This window comes from Pinus tabuliformis, chromosome Q (genome assembly GCF_031772625.1).
Source record: "Pinus tabuliformis cultivar Carrire ecotype Pingquan chromosome Q, CPIR1, whole genome shotgun sequence".
In the NCBI taxonomy this organism is placed as follows: domain Eukaryota; kingdom Viridiplantae; phylum Streptophyta; class Pinopsida; order Pinales; family Pinaceae; genus Pinus; species Pinus tabuliformis.
Genome location: NC_142296.1, coordinates 387,941,645 through 387,961,278, shown reverse-complemented (window position 1 = coordinate 387,961,278; position 19,634 = coordinate 387,941,645). Strand labels below are relative to the sequence as shown.

The window sequence follows — 19,634 nt, the reverse complement described above, 5'->3', positions numbered from 1 at the left end:
TATTAATGACATTAAGAATTGTAAATAATATTAATATTAATAAATAATATTAAATTACACTGATTAATTTCATTTCTAACCACAGATTAATAAAAAAAATTAAATTAAATAATATTAATATTAATAAATAATATTAAATTACACCGATTAATTTCATTTCTAAACACAAATTAATATAAAAATGATAGAAAATAATACCGTACACAAATGTCAACTATATTTATTGTCAACTATAGTTATTAATATGATTGTCCTAACAGTAATATAATTCATAACTTTAATCTATATTTACTCTATTTTTATATTTTCAATTCTTAAATTATAAACAATGTAATTGTAAAATTCTAACCAACTTGTGACAAAGTTGCAGGTCTAATTATAATATCGGTCTATGCCTTTTGAAAGGATAATTAAGATCGAGGGAAGGACATCCAACTTGTGACAAAGTTGCAGGTCTAATTATAATATCTGTCTTTAACTTTTGAAAGGATAATGAAGATCGAGGGAAGGACATCCTAGCTAATCATAGGTAACAAACAGATTCCGATTACGGACAGGAAAACAGTTACCAAATTGAAGCAGAAGATAGATTACTTTATATGGCGATTTGACATGGCGGAGTGGAGGATCACATTTATGTAGGTTTGATTAGTTATTTTTAGTGTATTTTTTAGAATTTTTTGATGGGTTTTTGGTCTAAATTTTCTAAATTCTAGCAAAAATTTATTGAAATCAGAAGTTTGATGGATAACCACTGCACAATAGAAGTGTTTTAGGCATTTTTCAGAGTGCTAAATCCATATATATGATAAAAAAATAGTTTAAATAACACAAATCAAATTTTCACCAATTTTTTTTTTTTCCAAAACTAAAAAGTCCAAAAAAATGCACTGAAAACAACACCTATACAAAATAATTTTACATTATCTTTATTGATTTAAGTAATTTATTTCAACTAAAAAACTATATTATTAAGTCTCATGACTTAATTAAATAAAAAAATTATATTATTAAGTCTCAGGACTTAATTAAATAAAAAAGTTTAGTCTCCACAGATTTTATGATCCAATTGTGAAAAAACTATATATACTTGAAAGTTACATTATAAGCACCATTTCTACAATTTCTCTTCACCTCCAATCTTTCTTTTCTCTTAACCTCCAATCTTTCTTTCTAAGGATGAACTTACAATCTATTATACATAGTAACATAATGTTAAAATTTGTAATTTCAAAGTCTTGTGATTTTCTGTTCCAGCTGAGTATCATCCTTCTTTTCTTATCTCTACCTCTGATAACTTATTTTGAGTGGCACACCTTCGTAGATATCGTCGGTGTCTTCGATATGGGGGTTGTCGAAGAGAATGAAGGGGGCGTTACATTTCTCGATGATTGTCTGCAGAGTTTCTCCTTCCCCAACCATGTATATATCCTCGCAGGGATATTCCTTGTTGACGACCTTCCTGGGCGTAGCAAGAACTGTCATAAGCACAATTACAAGCAATAGAGAGAAATTCAAAAAAAAGAATCCATTATTTACTGCAGCAGCTGCCATCATAACTGGAAATCTATGTGCCAAAAGAAGAACGATATAGAGAATACTGAAACTCAAGCCAACTCCAGAGTCCAGACCACCTGGATTTCAGTTGCAGAGGAACAATGGCGGCCAAGAATATTTGTAGGCAAATGGGATGAAATCATAGGATGGATGAATAAGAGATATATCGTCTAAGTAGTGCGAAGAACGGTTGAGTCGAGGGTGCGGAAGGGGAGTTGGGGAATTAAATGGCAACGGGTGTCACTTGTTTGGCTTCTCCGCCTACCAACTGGTAGCAGTTGAGTACAGACACATCATTGATTTCGATTTGTTTGATGGGTTAGGTGAGTACTTAGAAGTAAATGGATTTGCCCAAAACACCGGAAATCGTTTGGTCGCCGTGACGGGTAGGATGAGTTTTTAAGAAGGAAATGGGTTACCCACGGCACTGGAATTCGTATAGTCTCCACCCTGCGGTCCACGCATCAATTTCGCACCTAATCCTCACCGAATTCATGAATAATGGATGGAATCAAGGACAATGTATTTCGTCCTTTTACTAAATGAACTTAAGCAAACATTATATTTTCATGGTTCCGGATCGAGCTGAAAACAGTTACAATCCCAAAACTGTTCTATCGCTTACCACCAAGTTGAAACGTAACATTCTTTCGCTCACGCTGGTCACATCATGAATATAAATCTATGTTACATAATATAAAAATTTCTAAACCAAATGCGAAGCCCATGGACACAATCGCAAGGTGTCAAAGGCAAAAATGGTAAGTAGAAAACTTCAACTTCAAGAAAAGACCGTAACTCACGGGTGTGAGAAGCTTGGAGAGGCGCACAATGTTCTAATATAACAAAATGTAAAGTTATACACTTGAAGTGTAAAATGTCATTATTATATTTGAGGTATTTAGTTTTTCATTAATTTATTATTAGGTTTTCATTAACTAAAAAAATTTAAAATTTACTCAAAGTTTAATATAATGAAATTAAATTTATTATTTTTAAATAAAATTTATTTCTATCTATCTCAAATATGATTGGTTGAAATGTCTTCCTCTTATTATGTAATGATAACAAAAATTGACCTTATTATTAATTACTCTGTACTATATCACTAATTACTATGTACAATAAATATAAATAATTTGAAAAATAACATTATATATTAATTAATATTTACTATAAACACAAATGGTTTGTAATTAAATTCAAAAATTCCATTTTGTCATTGGTGTAAAGTATTGAATAGACAATTTTTATGAGTTTTATTTTTTAATTTAAGAAAACGTAATTTAAAAAATATAAATTTAGAAAAATTATGTAAAAGTAACATTTGTACAATTTGTACAACTCTCATTATATCAATCTACACTCTAATGACATGACATGTGTACTATAATATAAGCATTATATAAAAAATTTGCCATCATTGAATATTATACAAATAATTATTAACTTGTTATCATTCTTTTCAATGTCAATTATATATTCATAAGATTTATCTACCAAAAAAATGTTTTATTATATTAAAAAAATTAATAAAAAAAAGGTTAAACAAATATTCATATAACTCATTTTACAATTTTATTATTGTTTAGAGTACATACAACACATCCTGACATTAAAATATTTTATTAAGTTAAGCCGTGGCGGTAGGGAACGCTACCTATGTGGCCTTTTAAATTAAGCAATATGTTTCAAAATTATCAAAAATCTATATGGTTGAAAAAGTTGCAAAATTAAAATGCAAAATGTCCCTATTAGATTAAACCATATAAATGTAATTCTTAAAATCAAATGAAAAATATCATACATAATTTATAATAATTTTGAAAAACTTAAAAGAAAAAATATAAAATTTAAATAAAATAAAATAAAAAATCAATACAATATTTATAGTAATTTTTAAAATATGGAAAAACATTGCAAGCATATCTGCCAACAATGTTATATTAAATTGTTAAATATTATACTTAAATTGAATAATAAAAATAAAAATACAAATGGAATGTGTAAAATAAAATGAAGAAAAAAAACCGAATCTAACGTGATGATAATTATTAATAACATGATGTTTTAACTACCAAGAGATGCATTCTCAGATGTGTGATTATCTTCTTACGCAACGGTGCAGTTGACATCTGCTCTTTCCAAAATAAAAATTGAATAGGTTATAACAAGAAAAAAGAAATGTAATCTCTAATAAAAATAAAATAAAGATATATATTGAGTTCGTTTAATTAAAAACATAAAATATGAATAATGTCATTTTCAATATACTTATTTGGTTAGTTGATGCACCGAAAGGTAATCCACTGTGGAAGAGACAATGTAATATCCTATTATGTTTTGTTATTTTATGTGGTGTAATATTATGTAGGGTCAAATCTTAAATTAAAATTAAAAAAATAAAATTATTAATTATAATTATCAATTATTAAAGTTTGTTTTATAATTATAATAAAAAATAAATTTGGAGAGTTCTTGTCTTTTCATATGACTATGCCACATATATAAATAACCAATAATTACGATAAGTTTTAAGGTAAGTCAAAAGAGTTGATTCTTCTAGGTGTTTGGACCTACATTTGTAGATATTATAGTCCATAATGAAGATGTAGTAATTAATATTAAAATATAGAAAAAATATCTCACTTCTCTATGGGAGCTACAAATAAAATATATCTGTGTTAAATTTTAATAGAGATAACATAAATAAGCTATTTAAATATCCATGTTATGTAATATATTTCAATATGAATTTGAGTGTATATAGAAAGAATGCGTGCCTTGATTATAGGAAAATATTTTGATTTCTAGAATAAATAAAGTATTTTACCATGGATATCTATGTAATATTGAAATGTATTTAAGACAAAATTAATAATGGAAAAAATATAAACATATCAAGTATATTTGTTGAGATTGAAAAAGATTGAAATTTGAACCTATGTAGTCTACACAATCCAAATGTTTAAAGAAACTTTAAAGACATTGTTATATATATATATATATATATATATATATATATATATATATATATATCCATTTTAACATGAGAGATATTAAATCTATCAAGATACAAACTTCTATTTAAGTTTTGCATTTAAAAAAAGGTTTGCCTATCAAAAGACTTGATCCTCTCAACACATGTAGATCTATGATTAAGATACATCTACATTAATAATATATACTTTTATATTTTTTTTTAAGTTCACATTCTACCTTTTCTTTTATAAATCTTATATTAATATGTAAGCATGACATGTATATAGAAAAATTCGAGAGACATTTTGGTAAATCATAAATGTAATTTTGTAATTTAAAGTTGTCTCACTTTTATAATGATATTTCTTATTGGTTTCTTATTGGTTAGTTTAGCTATTGAAGCAAATGAAAATTAGGACTATGAGATCTTAAAGTTTGTGGAAGAGAATGAAAACTACATGAATATACACATTTTTGAGAAAAAACTTTCGGCAATAATCACATATTTCTGATTTTTTTTTTTTTCAATTATCAAATATGGAACATAGAAGCCTGAATTCCAATATACCAATCTTCTTCATTATTTAAAAAAAATATTGTATGGCATTGTAGTCCCTTCCACTCAAGTGGAAATTATGTTCTTAAAAAAATTGCAAATTGATACATTGAATGGAAAAATTAATTTCCTACTAGGGGGTAAGGACTTACATAAAATTTGGTGGGTAGTAACCATTGCACATTTACATTATTACTCCTAGTTGTCAAAGTGATCAAGAACACATAAATAATGATGGGTAATTACTCTCAGTAAATATGCTTACTTACATTTTGTTCCTATCTAGTTTTTATGCAATGCTTTCGTCAATTATGGTGGAAAATAATTGTTAATAAATAGGTTATTTAAGTGAGTATGAGTTATTTTCAAGAATTTTTAGCTCCATAGATATCTAAAAATAATGGCATGAATATTGCAACTGCATCCATGGAAAAAAATCTGAGGTAATTATCCACATGGCATTGTATTGTACAAAGATTACAATAACACTTTCAAGTTATGTTCCAATCAAATGTTTCCAAAATAATTTTTTTAATAATATTGTTCTTTTTCGAGGTTAAACATTATAACCTACATTGGTTAATGTTGAACTAATTATAGTCAAGAGACAAGTCATTTGCTAAAATCTAGACCCAAACCTCTCCAATCACATTCAATCATAACCAATGAGACAAACACAAAAACGAAACATAGATGGAACCTAGAATGAATTTTCATGACTGCCTACGTAGTAAAGTAGTGCAAGACATATCAGGACAAAAGTGCAAAAGGGTGTGGAAAATGGCAACGACAATGAACGACTAATGAAATAACATAATGATAACATGAAATTTATCTTACAAAATATAGTGTAAAGGGAAAGTGCAAGGGAAAGGAAAGAAAGTCTTAAACATAATCTTAAATTATGCAATGACTATAAGTATCCCTAAAAATTAATCTCTAAATATATGTAGTATTTTCAGGTATCCTTAAGTAAATATTTATAACTGTTTATGATGCAAAACTTTGAGCAAACAAGGAAACCAAGTTATCTCTCTCTCTCCAATTCAAATGGCCATGCACACAGGATATCTTGATGGGAATCATAGATACACTGAAACATAAACACAAAAGGAAACTATAATAAAAAGACATCATACACATCACATGCCCACTAGTGTTGTAGCTGCTACAACCACCCTCCAAAATTTTTCCTATGCTTCGATTTTGGAGCCTTCTTTCCTATCCACAAGAGCTAATATTGCAATGATTTAGGTATCATTCTTCGATTTAGACTTATCTTTCCCATTTGTTCTTGTGCTTGCTTCTTTTCCCACTGGACTGATTTTTATAAATCACAAGTTGATCTCCCAACTTTGTCTCGAAGCAGTTTTGGGCTAACCTCCAGAAACTGTGCAATGCTTGAGGGAAAGAGGCCTTGATGATGGGAATTGTGCAACTCAGATTGATGTTCATCCTTGAGCTCAGAAGTTGCGCATTCAAGGAAGGAAGCCCGACGTTGAGCCTAGACACTGGGTAATCCCTCATTGTGCTCAGAAGCTGCGCAATGCACTAATCCAATAATTTGCCCAGTTCCCTAGGACTGCACAGTCTTTCCCGATAATGTGTATGGAAAGCTTCCCCGAAAAAAGGAAAAGAATAAAAAAGCATCCATAAAAAATATGGATCTAGTTTTAATACCCTGAAGGAGGATCTTTCTCTATTTTTGGAAACTTCCCCCAAGTGTCACTTTCTCGTTGATTTTAGGCATGCATGTCATGAACCTTAATCTGCTAAAATATATTTAATCAATGCCTCTAGAGCTCATTTGCACATTCTATCTTGGATTTATAGAATTCCCAAGGAGATCAAGGAACCTTTGGTGCAATCTTCATCGCTTTTTTAGGTGATTTTTTTTTGTTTGTTGTCTTTTGCCACTTTTTCTGTCGCTTTTGTCATTTCTTTTGTGTGAGTATTTTTTTTACTTATTTCTCTTCACAGTTGTTGGCCTTTTGACTTGTTTTAACTTGTAGAAGTGTTTTTTTATGTTTTTTATTTTCATTCCACAAGTGTCGCATTGGTTTTCTTATTTTTGCATCTATTGTCACCATTATGGTGACTCTCATCACATAATTGATTTTCCTTATGTTTAATTAGTTGTTGCACTTGATCAACATTGTCTTACTTATACTTAGAAAATTTTTCACTCAACCTCACAACATCACTCACTTCTGCTCATTTTTCACACTTCCACCAAGCATATCTACACTTGCTTTGACGAGATCTTGCCTTGTCGAGCTGGGCACTTCAAAATCCTAATGCTAAAGCAACAATTTTGACCTTTGGAATTGTGCACTAGACAATATAGGCTGGACCAACTACGCACTGTGCAGTTCAACTACTCAGCCTATCACCTTGGCCCCTAAGATTGGGTAGTACGCAGACTCTTCTAGTCTCTACCCAAGTTGGGACTCCAGATTGCACAATCCCAAGCCTCAAACTTTATCCTTGGCTATTGGGACTTCGCAGTGCATAGTCCCCACAATCAACCAGTCTCCCTTGTTGATAAAAATTATGCAATCCTCCTCTCTACTTTCCATGTTTGTTGCTTAATCATTATTTGAAGGTAGATTTTCTTAAGCTAATGTTTGCTTGCCATAAGTGTCCTTTTTGTCCCACTGGTGCCACACTTTTGAAGCAGTTATCTCGAGCAGTCATTATTACCATGCCACCAAAGGGATCTACTTCAAAAGAGATCACGCAAACCAATACTAGGGAAGCAGTTTAGAAAACATCAGTAGACTTGCTAGTGTATTCAAGCACTCAACTATTTATAGAAAATGGGTCAACATTAACATGGAAACAAGTTCATGAAGGTCTTTCAGCAAAGAGCCTTGAGGGAGATCTAGAGGATTGATAGGTGTGTCTCAGTACCTGGCAGTCAGGAATACACAAGGCTGCATGCAAATATATATCCCTCCCATGTGCAGATGTCATCAATTGGATACTCTCACACAATGATGAGAAGACCAGGAAATTAAGTAGTGCCCACGGGAAAAATCTTGCCACCTTTAAGGTAAAATATTATTAGTGCATGTATCACTTGCTCAATCCAGTCAAGCTCATAGACTCATTCCTCTATGCCACCAACAACTATGTGAACAAGAGATACATTGTCAAAGGATGGGTGAAAGAGGCATCAAATTTTCGATAGATACCTACCCATTTATACAAGACAAAGTCCCTGAGGAAGGCCTATGAGCTCTTGGTTATCTTAGCTTACAATATCCATGGTCAATAGAGCACCGAGACCTTTCTTGAAGGGTGGGAAGTCTTATTGAGCTAGGTTTTGAACGAGGGAATTTGCCTAACTGGTCAAATCTGTTGGCCCGATAGTTGAGAGCCCATGTAGCACAGGCCCAGAGACCTCTTGATGGTGAGTAAGCAAGGTTTTATGTGTTTTCATATTTACTGAATGCAATCTGTGCACAACATCAGTTTCCTGGAATGACCTAGACATGGACACCATGAGAGCCTGCTATGAATATTTATTGTAAGTTGCATTCAGATTGAAATCATCAAGGGGTAATGGAAGCGCTTGCTGACCACTTCATCATCCCACATTACAAGCTTATCTTTGAATAAGTTCCACCTTACATGCCACAACGAGCAATGGAGGAAATAACAAACATCATAAATTTGTATGCCTCACTAGGTCGAACCTTCCTTAGAGTGCTCGACAAAGATAAGTCTCTGCATGCTTCACCTAGGTATGCCACCGACAAGATTGTCATGCAAGAAGTGTCATATCATCTTGTCACAAGGTTGCCAAAAAAATTGGACATCAATAAGAAAGCACCATGACCCACTCTTCCTTTGCAAATTATATTATACGAGATAAAGAACTTGAAGGTTTTAGATACTAAGGGAAAGGAGATAATCAAGTTTGCATTTGGTTCTCGGCACTTTAATCCATATGATCCTCATAAAATTTGCGAAGACCACTGTGTGAGAATTTACTTTCAGTTGTTCAACGAGAAATTTCATTGGGCGGAAGAGAATCCATATAGGAATTGCTACAGTGCCTCCAAACTCCATGAGCGAGTCATTTTAATAGGGACTTCATTGGCTTTTCCATAGACGACAATAATTCCGAAAGAAACAACAACAAAAGGCAACAATCCACTGCAAGACAAGGGAGAGAGAAAGATTGATGACAGTCTAGAGGGAGAAAAAATCTACAGGATGAATTAAGACCCTATTATCATGAAAGTTTATTTAGTAGTAGAAGAAAAGAGGAAGAAGAGGATAAAAAGATAAAAGTGGAGGAAGAGAGAGAAGCAGAGGTTGTGGGAAGAAAAATTGAAGTTGTGGGAGGTAGAACAAAAACTGAAGGAAGAACATGAGATGAGGAGGACGGAGTAAGAAGAGAAGCAAAAGCAGGAACAAGAGAAAAAGAAAGGTGCAATAAAAGAAGAAACAAAGCTAATATAGGTTGAAGAGCAGGAATAGAACCAGCCAGCAGGGAGGTGAATATATGCAGGATTAGGAGCTTGCTCAATAGATTGAGCACTTGATTAAATTAACAGACATGGAGATGAAACAGGAGCCAAAGAATGAAGATGTTGATCTAATGTCAAGCATACCACAGGTCACCATTCAGTCTCCACCACCTCCAGCAATAGAGCCAACCTCGAGCAAGTAAGGGGATGTCGTTGATAATGATCCGATAATGGATGTATACAATTGATGAGGCTCATAAATAGGTAAATTATATAGGCCTTAATGCCACTCTGCAGCTTATTAAAATGGACTTTTCTCACATTTCTTTAAATATTTTATTATGTTTTTCTTAGTGAGAAGGGCAAAGGTGAGATGTTATGTCATGTTTCCTAATGTCCATTAATTGCAAGATTTGGAGATGTTTTTGGATAATTTGAGTGTAGGAACTTGAAGTAGAGAAGAAATAGGTATTTTAGGAGATTGGATCACCCTCCTTAACTCCTCAATAACTCAAATATTCCTCCACCAAATCTTATCAGCTCAGAGTTACAACCAGGTAAGCCCACTAAGGTCATTGGCAACCAAGCAAGTGATAGTAGAAGACAAGTTAATCTCGAGTTTGGGAGCCGAGCCTCCCTAATTTTAAGGAAGTTTTTGGTAGATTCAGTTGTATAAATAATAACTCCTCGGGCCTCATTAGGGTTCAACTTTTTATGGTAGTTGATGGGCCTCTAAATTAGACATAAATTAAAGCCCATACCTCTAAATTAAACATCAATTAAGGCCTATGACCATCCTTCAACATATTAAACCTCTCTTTTTGCATTAGATAATTTATTTTTAACTTTAATATACTAATTAGGAAGGTTTATGAATAATTGGATATTTGTGCCTAATATTATCTATATTTGTGGAATATTATGAGAATATTAGGCAAATTATGAAGATTTGGAGGAGGAGATAATTTAGGGACTTGTTCCCTACTACAGGAGAATCAATAATGAATAATGAATCAACAAGATATTATGGAATTATGACAGAGATTGTGGAACTCCAATGATTGAGAAAATCTAAGAATGTGTTCCACTAATCAAAGGACCAGATCCACTAATCAAGGGATTTTGGTGGGGAAAGCTTCCTCCATTCATGGGGAATTATTCCTAATCATTTTATATAAGTACCAAGAATAATTTGCCTCTAGGGAATGATTGAGAAAATCTAGGAATGTGTCACCTCCCATTTAATGCAAATTCCTCGTATTGGGGACGAGTTCCACTAATCAAGGGATTTTGGTGGGGAAAGCTTCCTCCATTCATGGAGAATTATTCATAATAATTTTGTATAAGTACCAAGTCGAATTTTCCTCTAGGTGAGATTTTCATTAGTGTTATTGTGGAGAGAGCTTGTATTTTTGCAGCTCCATTGTATTTTCTTGCAGGGATGTAATTCTATTGATGAAAATAATGAAGATTGGTGTCATGTTCAGCTTCTAAATATTCTTCTCCTCCACAAGCCTTTGAGTTTCCCTAGGCTTGGTCATCCCAAGAGCCTCAGGGCCCTCTTGTATCGTTTTATTTCCTTCTTTTCACTTTTTATTCACATGCATCTCTAGTTTTTATTTATTTCTATTTCTGCATTTAGTATTAATGATTTCTTTTTGTAGGATTGAGTTAAATGGTTGATGTAAGTTCTTTTACAGGATCACATGCACTATTTAATCCTTGTAAAAGTTTTGGAATTTCATAGTAATCATTGAGATTCTTGGATTAGTTTTCTTATTCCCAAATCTAGATTTTTGGACCTCCTTTTTAGGAAAGAACAATAATTTTTTGTTATTTTTTAGAGAATGCTAACAAGCTTCAATTGAATTGGTTCCACTTATATTAGATCAAAAAAACATTCTAATTCATAACAAAAACTACCCCATTGAATTTTCACTTGATTTGGTTAGACATTGTTTAGATTTACTAGCTCACTAGTTCTCAAATTTCTAGATTTTCGACTAGTAATGTTTTTTTTTTTTTTGCATGGGTCAAAAGAGGTATTTTTGATTGATTCCACTTGGAATAGGGACCTGATACATCACCGTTAATAAAAAAAAAATTCCCATCCAATTTGGATTTGATTTTCTTGGTCATTAAACCCTCACAAATTTCATCATTTCACAAGGAAACTTCTCCAATCTTTTTGACCAAATCCATCCATCTCCCAACTTTGGTTTTGAGTTCTAAAGTAGTCTTAGGTACTCCCTTGCCTCATTCCATCCACCAACCACCTTCCCTAATCCTTCCATCACCTCCAACATCCATCATTTTTCTCTCGGTTGTATCTTGTAGGTTTTTAAGGGATCTTGTAGGTTTTTGGTACATCATGTATGTTTTCCTGTAGTGGCCTGTTTTGAGGCTAAATTGAAGGAAAACCTCGAAGAAGCCACACAAGGTCACATAAGAGTCTCCCAAGCCTTCCAACCATCCATCATCATCTCCAAGCCACCTACCACATCACCAAAAGAGATTAGCTTTCACACTCTCACATGAAGAAAGACAAAAAGAAAACAAATTAATTTTATTCATTTACATGCATAGCAATAGAAGGTTTGATGGTTTGAATCTGCATGCTTAGGACAGTAGGATTTCATGCATGTTAACTTAGAATTCTTTTGAATCAAAGCCTCTTAGAAGTTAGTTAGAAAATGGTGTGTTTTATCATTTAAATTTCAGTCTCTTTCCTTGTACCTTTTTTCTTGCAATAGGTTAAGGTTCCATTTCGAACATTTCATTTTCTGCAATTAGTTTAGGATTTCACTTTAGTACATGCACTCCATTACATCATGACAGCAAAGGAAGAACACATTGTATGCTGCACATATAGTGCTGATACCTCTTAAGTTTTTACGAACCCCGGGTTGATAGTTAAAGTCGGTAGCCTTGGGAGTTGCAATATTCTTGTTTTGATACTGAAGCTCATCAATTTTTGGCACCATTGTCGAGGAGGTGTCAAAGTATGCATTGTTTTCTTCCCTATTTGATTCATTTATTTTCACTTTTTTCAAAAACAAGATATTTGCATTAGGCATATTTAATTTCAAAAGTAGAAAACTGCATTGCATTATAATTTTCATTCAATTATAAAAACAAAAACAAAATTTCTCCAACACCAACCAAGCCCCCCATTTGATCACATGGTGCAGTAAGAGCCACATCGCCATTCACTTTTTCAAGTAGAAGAAGAATATGGAAAAGAATGAAGAAGAAATGGATGGAGATGATGACAATGAGGAAGGTCCTCTCACATTTCCCATTCAAGATACTGATGCTAATGTGAACATGAAGATCATCCCTCCATCTTTTCTTCCAAAAATTCATGGTCTAAGGTCAGAGGATCCAAAAAAATTTCTCTTTGGATTTGAAATTGTTTGTAGATCTTATGGTTACTTATTAAAAACTCAAAAACTGAGATTGTTTCCAGAAACTTTAAAGAATAGAACTCTTAAATGGTTCATGAGTTTATGGACTAATTCAATAAGACCATGGAATGATATGAAAAAGATATTTATAGGAAAATATAAAGATGATGATCATAAAGCAGAAATATTTAGAATGAATCAAACAGAAGATGAGAGCCTTGAGGATCTAACAGAGAGGATTATGTACAATGTTAAGAGGGGAAAACTACATCATTTCAGATCTGACACACTAAAAACCCTCTTACTTGGAACAATTATGGATAAGTGGATTGATCTCCTTAATCTTATGAGTAGAGGTGAAGTATATCAATTATCATTTGAGGAAATTTGTGAAACATGAAAACACATATCAAGAGGAAAAGAAAGAGTAGGTAAATAAGCATCAAGATTGGTCAGTCAAGCTAAACTTGGAGATTTGTTTGATGAATTTAAAATAGAAATTCTTAGGAATCTAACCAAACAAGTAGAAATGTTAAGAATACAAAATGAGAAAAAATAAGATGTTTGTGTTGTCCATGCAAAATCACATGATGTTAAATGTTGCTCCTCATTACCAAGGTTGAAGGAAGTTCACCAAGAAGACAATGGAACAAGTCAATTGTCAATGCAGCAATGTTATGTAGCTCCAAGAGGACCATGGCAACCTATTTAACCTAGTATGATGCAAGAGCCAAATTCACAATTTCAAGGTTATGCATATCCACCTAAAAGTAATTGGAACACACCCTTTCCTTCACAACATGGGCCATATCAACCCCAAAACCAATCTTGGCAACAAGGTTGGCAAGGAACTTGTGGCAGCCATCCACAATATCCTCAATATTTTGCTCAATATCCTCCATACCAAACTCCATGTTATCCCTACCATTCACCTCCACCACAACCACAACCCCATCAACATTCATCTCAAATATACACTCCCACTCAACTACCTATACCACCATTTCCAAACCCACAAATTGAAGTAGCTCAACCTACTTACAATGCTGAGGTACAACACTTCAAAACATCTCCTCCTAAGATCAATGGTATTCACGATATCTCAAGAAGAGTATTGCAAAAAAAAAATTCTCTTAATACGATTGAAGGACTACATCCAGAAGAAGAAGATTCGAAAGATAAGATCAAAGAACCATGGGCTGCAATTGATGAAGAACAAACATCAAAATTAGAGATTGAGAAAGTTCCCTCATGGTTCCATCAAATCCTCCATATAGTTAAGAGAACAATAAGAAAAAAGAGGAAGATTTGAAGGTCCTGGTAGAAGAAGACATGAAGAATGATTGAGATCAAGAAAAGGACCAGGGACATCACAACTATATTGAAATATGCTTCCAGACAGGCATTAAGTTGCAGCAATATGCTCTTCTTCAAATGTGTTTGAAATCATCAAAGTCAAATCATTTGATCTCTCAAATCTAGGTACATGTCAAAGCATACATTTCAAGCCTCCACATCATTTTCTTTCTCATCTTGATGTGCACATGGCTCCATTGGAAGTATTCTTATACTTGAAAGTGATTTTGTTTTTCAAGTAGAGTAGGGTAGAATAAAAGAAAAGAAAAAATAAAAAAAGAGAAAAAAATAAAAATATCACGTGAAAACCTCCTTGGAGGTGCCTCAGATTGGATCATTGATTGAAAACCTCCATGAGGCAGTCAATGGGTTGGAAAAAAGAAAAAAAAGGAAAAAGAAAAGATTCTAAGTGAAAACCTCCTTTGAGGTGCCTAGGTAGACCTACTAGTTGAAAACCTCATTGAGGTGGCTAGTAGGCATAGAAGAAAAAAGAGAAAAATAAATAAAATAAATCATTTCTCCATGCATATCTTTGATTAATGCATGTACTCTCCAACATCTACAGGAAATAAAAACAAGTTGGTACCAAAAGGAAAATTGGTACAACATAGTCAAAAGAAGTCAAATTTTGACTTTCTCCTCCTTTGCTCAAATGCTCCAACAAGGCCAAGGCCATGTCAATCCATCACTCTCATCTATTTTCCCCATCCACCCATCATCCTCAAGCTTCTAACATTAAATTTGCTTGTTGTCCTAAAAAACTATAGGATGCTCTATTTTACTACAGGATACAAAAATACATAGAGCATAAATTTGCATTTGCCATAACTTGAAAACCATGCATCCACTTGCAAAGTTGTTTGAGGGGGAGATTCATATGGATGATGGTGACATGCTCAAGAAATTTCAGCAAATTCCACTGCAGAGTTCTCAAGAAATTAGCCTCCATCACATAAAACCATTTTTGCATGTTCTCGATATCTGTGCATCCATTTAAAAATCTTTTTCACGCAGAGATGCATATGGATGATGGTAACATTCCCAATAAATTTTAGCAAATTCTAGTGCACGGTTTCTCAAGATCCGCATATCCATTGACCAAAATTTTTTTATGGGGAGGTGCATAATGATGATGGAAACATGCTTAGAAAGTTTTAGGTCAACCCATTCTACCGTTTGGGAGATATGGAAAAAACAAGTCACTGTCCTGAAAACCTATAGGATTCCCTGAGATCCTACAGGATACAAAACAACACCTGAAGGATTGGCAATGAGCAGGTTTAAAAGGTAAAAACAGAGGTTGGTTTCATAAAGAAGTGTTAAGGAGAGGGATTTAAGAAGAGGGAACCCACTAGCACAGTGAGGATTCATTAGTATCACCATCTAGTACCTGTACATCAAGGAACAACATCAGAAAGAAAAAAAAAAGGAAGAGAAAAAACACATGCAGTAAATACAAGCAAGGATTTCACTCTCCAACAAGGAGAATCTATAGGAAGACCATCAGGTAGGTACAAGTATGCAATATTATTTACCTCTTCTCTTGGGCATATTATAGTTATAAATTTGTTGTCAATGTATGAAAGATGAGGTTTTATAAACTAAGGATGGGTCAGCAGTATCAGCTGCCTTCAACTAGTTAATTGCAGTTCACTCCTTCACTCATGCAATGTTGAAAAGTCAAATCATGAAGGGTGACAATGTCAAGTAATGATGACATCAGTTTAAAGAAGAACTTTTTGCAAAGGCCAAATCAGCACAACACTCCAAGCCCTCCATCCACTTCATATTCACTATCTATTCATCATTCATCTATCCCATTTCATTCTTGAAAAAAAAAAAAATAGAGCATCCTCTCCATTTTCACAAACCTACACTACTCCCTGTGAGCCCTAGCATCATCATCTAATCCCTCTTCATCATTTCTCATCACTCCCATATAGTTAGAAGACTCTGAAGGAAGAAGAAATGACTACTACAGGAAGGCAGAATGCTGCTACAAGAAGGAAGAAATGAAAAAATTGTGCTAAAAGCCAAAATGACAGTGCCTAAGAGAGACCTAATCAAAACAGAGAACTCCAAGGCCAGTAAGAAATCATCTAGGCCACAAGGGAGAAGGAGAAGGCAACAAAAAGAAATGAGGCATCCATAATCAAAATAGAACTCAAATGGCAGTAATGAAAAGAGGCTTTCCAAGAGGTCTCTAATCTCTTTCTAGCTTTTGTCCAAGACATAAAAGATGTTATAGAAATGAGAGAAAGGCAAGAGATTCAGCTTGAGGGCCTATCCAAGGCTCAGACTATCATTTATGCTCAAAAATAGTTTCTTGTAGTTTTAACATGGTTTCCTGTAGTTATGACAGGAATTACTACAGGATGTCCTAGTTCTCATCTAAAGGCAGTTTGAAGGTATTAGAGGTGTCCAAATGGCGGAACAAGGTAGAAGAAGATTAATAAGGATATGGAAGAACTTGATAAACTGAAAAATATTCAAGAAATCATCTTGAATAAGTGGAAGAAAGCAAGCTAATGGTCTCAAGAAACAATGATTTTTCTTTGCACAAATATGTTTTCGGGCTTGTCCTTCCAGAACTTATAGCCAAGATTCTTAATGCATAAGAGAGGGGCCTCCAGGGCCATGAATGAGGAACAATGATGTCACTAAGTTTCTCAAAGGATGAGCAACACTTTCAGCAGGAGGGTATGATGGGCCTCTAAATTAGACACAAATTAAGGCCCATGCCTCTAAATTAAACAATCAATTAAGGTCTATGACCATCCTTCAGCACATTAAACCTCTCTTTTTGCATTAGATAGTTTATTTTAAATTTTAATATATTCATTAGGAAGGTTTATGAATAATTGGATATTTGTGCCTAATATTATTTATTTTTGTGGAATATTATGAGAATACTGGGAAGATTATGAAGATTTGGAGGAGGAGATAATTTAGGGAGTGATTCCCTACTACAAGAGGATCAATAATAAATAACAAATCAACAAGATATTATGGAATTATGCACAGATTGTGGAACTCCAATGATTGAGAAAATCTAGGAATGTGTTCCACTAATCAAGGGTCCAAATCCACTAATCAAGGGACCTGTTATGCTCCTATACCAAAAGGTGTCATATTTCATGATTGACTTGATGAGCTCTGTAATATGTTCATACTTTTTATTTTTGCAAAGGTTTTCCATATTTTCAAAAAAATAAAAATAAAAAAATTTAAAAAATGTAAATAAGGTATACCCTATAAGAAAAATCAAAGGGTAAAAAGAAATAAAATGGTAAAAAAAAATGAATGAAAGAAATGAACCACAAACAAAAATAGACCAGGAAAGTGTGCAAGATCAAAATGCCACTACTTTTTACTCTTATGTAATAAACAAATTGTGTGCAACTTGTAACTTATGCCACAATGAATGAACAGTCAAATAGTTTAAACTTGACTAGTTCATATTTTTAATTTTATATTTTAGAGATAGAGAAAAAAATATCTGACCAAACAGTGTAATCTTGGTAGATAAGTAGATAGGTAGAGTAAATAAAAGGAGCTCAATAGTTTAATTTGAGCCCTTGGATGTAATAAGTGTAGACTTAGATAGGCTTTCCATGTAAAAGAAAAAGAATATTGATAAAGGTTTGCCAGTCTAAGTGCACCCAAATAAAGAAGAAAAAATGTCAGGCTAATGTAAGTAGGGTAGGTAGATGATGTTGTAGAATTACTTGTAATGGAGAATGTATCTAAATGTTTTAATTTTTACTTTTGTCACAAGTGCAAGGAAGACATTTCACTTGATGCAGTTCAAGCAAAACAAGATCAAATAATTAACTTCCCTTCACATTTTTCCCTAAAGATTTCACTAATTCCCCCTAAAGTATTAAGGTCTTTGAAAATTAAAGGGGCTCAGAGCATTTCTTTGACTTCTGGAGGGACCAGACCCTCGGCCCAATGATTTAAAAGCCTAAGTACTTAGAATCATCCATAAGCTATTGATTTGATTTCATAAACTCATTTCCTAAGTAAAATCCTATTTTAGTTAGGAAAATACAAAATATCACCTAAAAAACCCCTTTTTTCCATTATAAGTCTAAGTTTAAATGTAAATCTTTAATTTTTTACTTAGTGCTCATTCTCATTTTATGTCATATTAACTTTTAACATCTATTATATAAATCCCTCCCTATTTTACCCTTTCACGTATTATTTAATTATATATAAATCCCAATATTATTATATACCCCGCCCCGGTTAACTATAACCGTAAGTGTGTCTTAACCCGCTGCACGAAAGGGATTAGTTAACCCTCTCAGTTAATTAATAACCTACGTATCCATTTGCAATCACCTCGAATAGTTAATTAATTTTTAAAGTATATTGGGCCCGCCACAGTAAAGCCCCACCATATCCCTCGCCCGTCCACCGCACAATCACTCCCCCATCATCCAACGGTCGTCATTGATATCGCTTTCCCCCTAGTGACCGTCTCTGCCACACCTCGTGCATTCAATGTGATCGCTCCACCTCTGCCCAATACTGCTCAGATCCAAAAGCAGTGTGATCGCGTACCGCTTACCGCCCTCCATAAAATGACAAAAACGTCTTTTCCCGCTTACGTCATGCACCCGGTAAATCCAAAAAACCCTGCCAACCTTGACTTTGTTAATAAAAAGGAACAAAATGTCATTTTCACTATTATATGTTGCAACTATGCTCCTATGCAAAACAACGTCTAAGTCAACTGCTTGAGCTTTCTAACTGCCACCTAATCAAGAAAATCGCAGTAAGTCAGCTCGGGACCGGTTATCCAACCTACCATTGTACTGGTCACTCCCCTATTACAGGTATTTATCCAATTTTCACTGAAACCCTGTAATTTTGATTTTCCACTGAAAATTCTACAAGAAAGGGCCAAATTTAGTTCTAGTCCAGTCTATGTTTACCATAAAAGTTCCCAAACCTGCTGTTTGGCCTATTTTTTCATAGAAGACCCAAATTCTGTTTCTGAATCCATAAGAACTAGAGATGGAAACCCCTATAGCTCTGAATGTCACACCCATGAATGCTACTCATAAAGATTTAGATTATCTTCCCCTGGCCAATAAATATTTTCAGATAAAAGACTTATCTGGTCATGAAAACCACCTTAAGATATTTTTCCTGGCCCAAGATAGTTACCTAAATGGGTTTGATATCTTAGGACTGTGGGAATCCAACCTCCCCATGTACTTCCTCCCTTCATTCCATGTTTTCCTAGATATCATTCATCACTGTTGTGCTAATTATGACCCT

At 33.5% G+C, this 19,634-nt stretch overlaps 1 protein-coding gene across 1 annotated transcript; it reads right to left on the bottom strand.

Annotated features, from left to right (window-relative positions):
* Nucleotides 1–1,108: 1,108 nt before the first annotated feature.
* On the bottom strand, nucleotides 1,109–1,720 carry LOC149219804 (uncharacterized). Its single transcript, XM_089382682.1, has one exon. The coding sequence runs from the start codon at nucleotides 1,555–1,557 to the stop codon at nucleotides 1,285–1,287; it is 273 nt and encodes a 90-aa protein (XP_089238808.1). The 5' UTR covers nucleotides 1,558–1,720; the 3' UTR covers nucleotides 1,109–1,284.
* Between the last annotated feature and the right edge of the window lie 17,914 nt (nucleotides 1,721–19,634).

Bases quoted from the DNA above. Each gene is read 5' to 3' on its own strand.
- LOC149219804 (XM_089382682.1), bottom strand. From the start codon at position 1,557: ATGATGGCAGCTGCTGCAGTAAATAATGGATTCTTTTTTTTGAATTTC.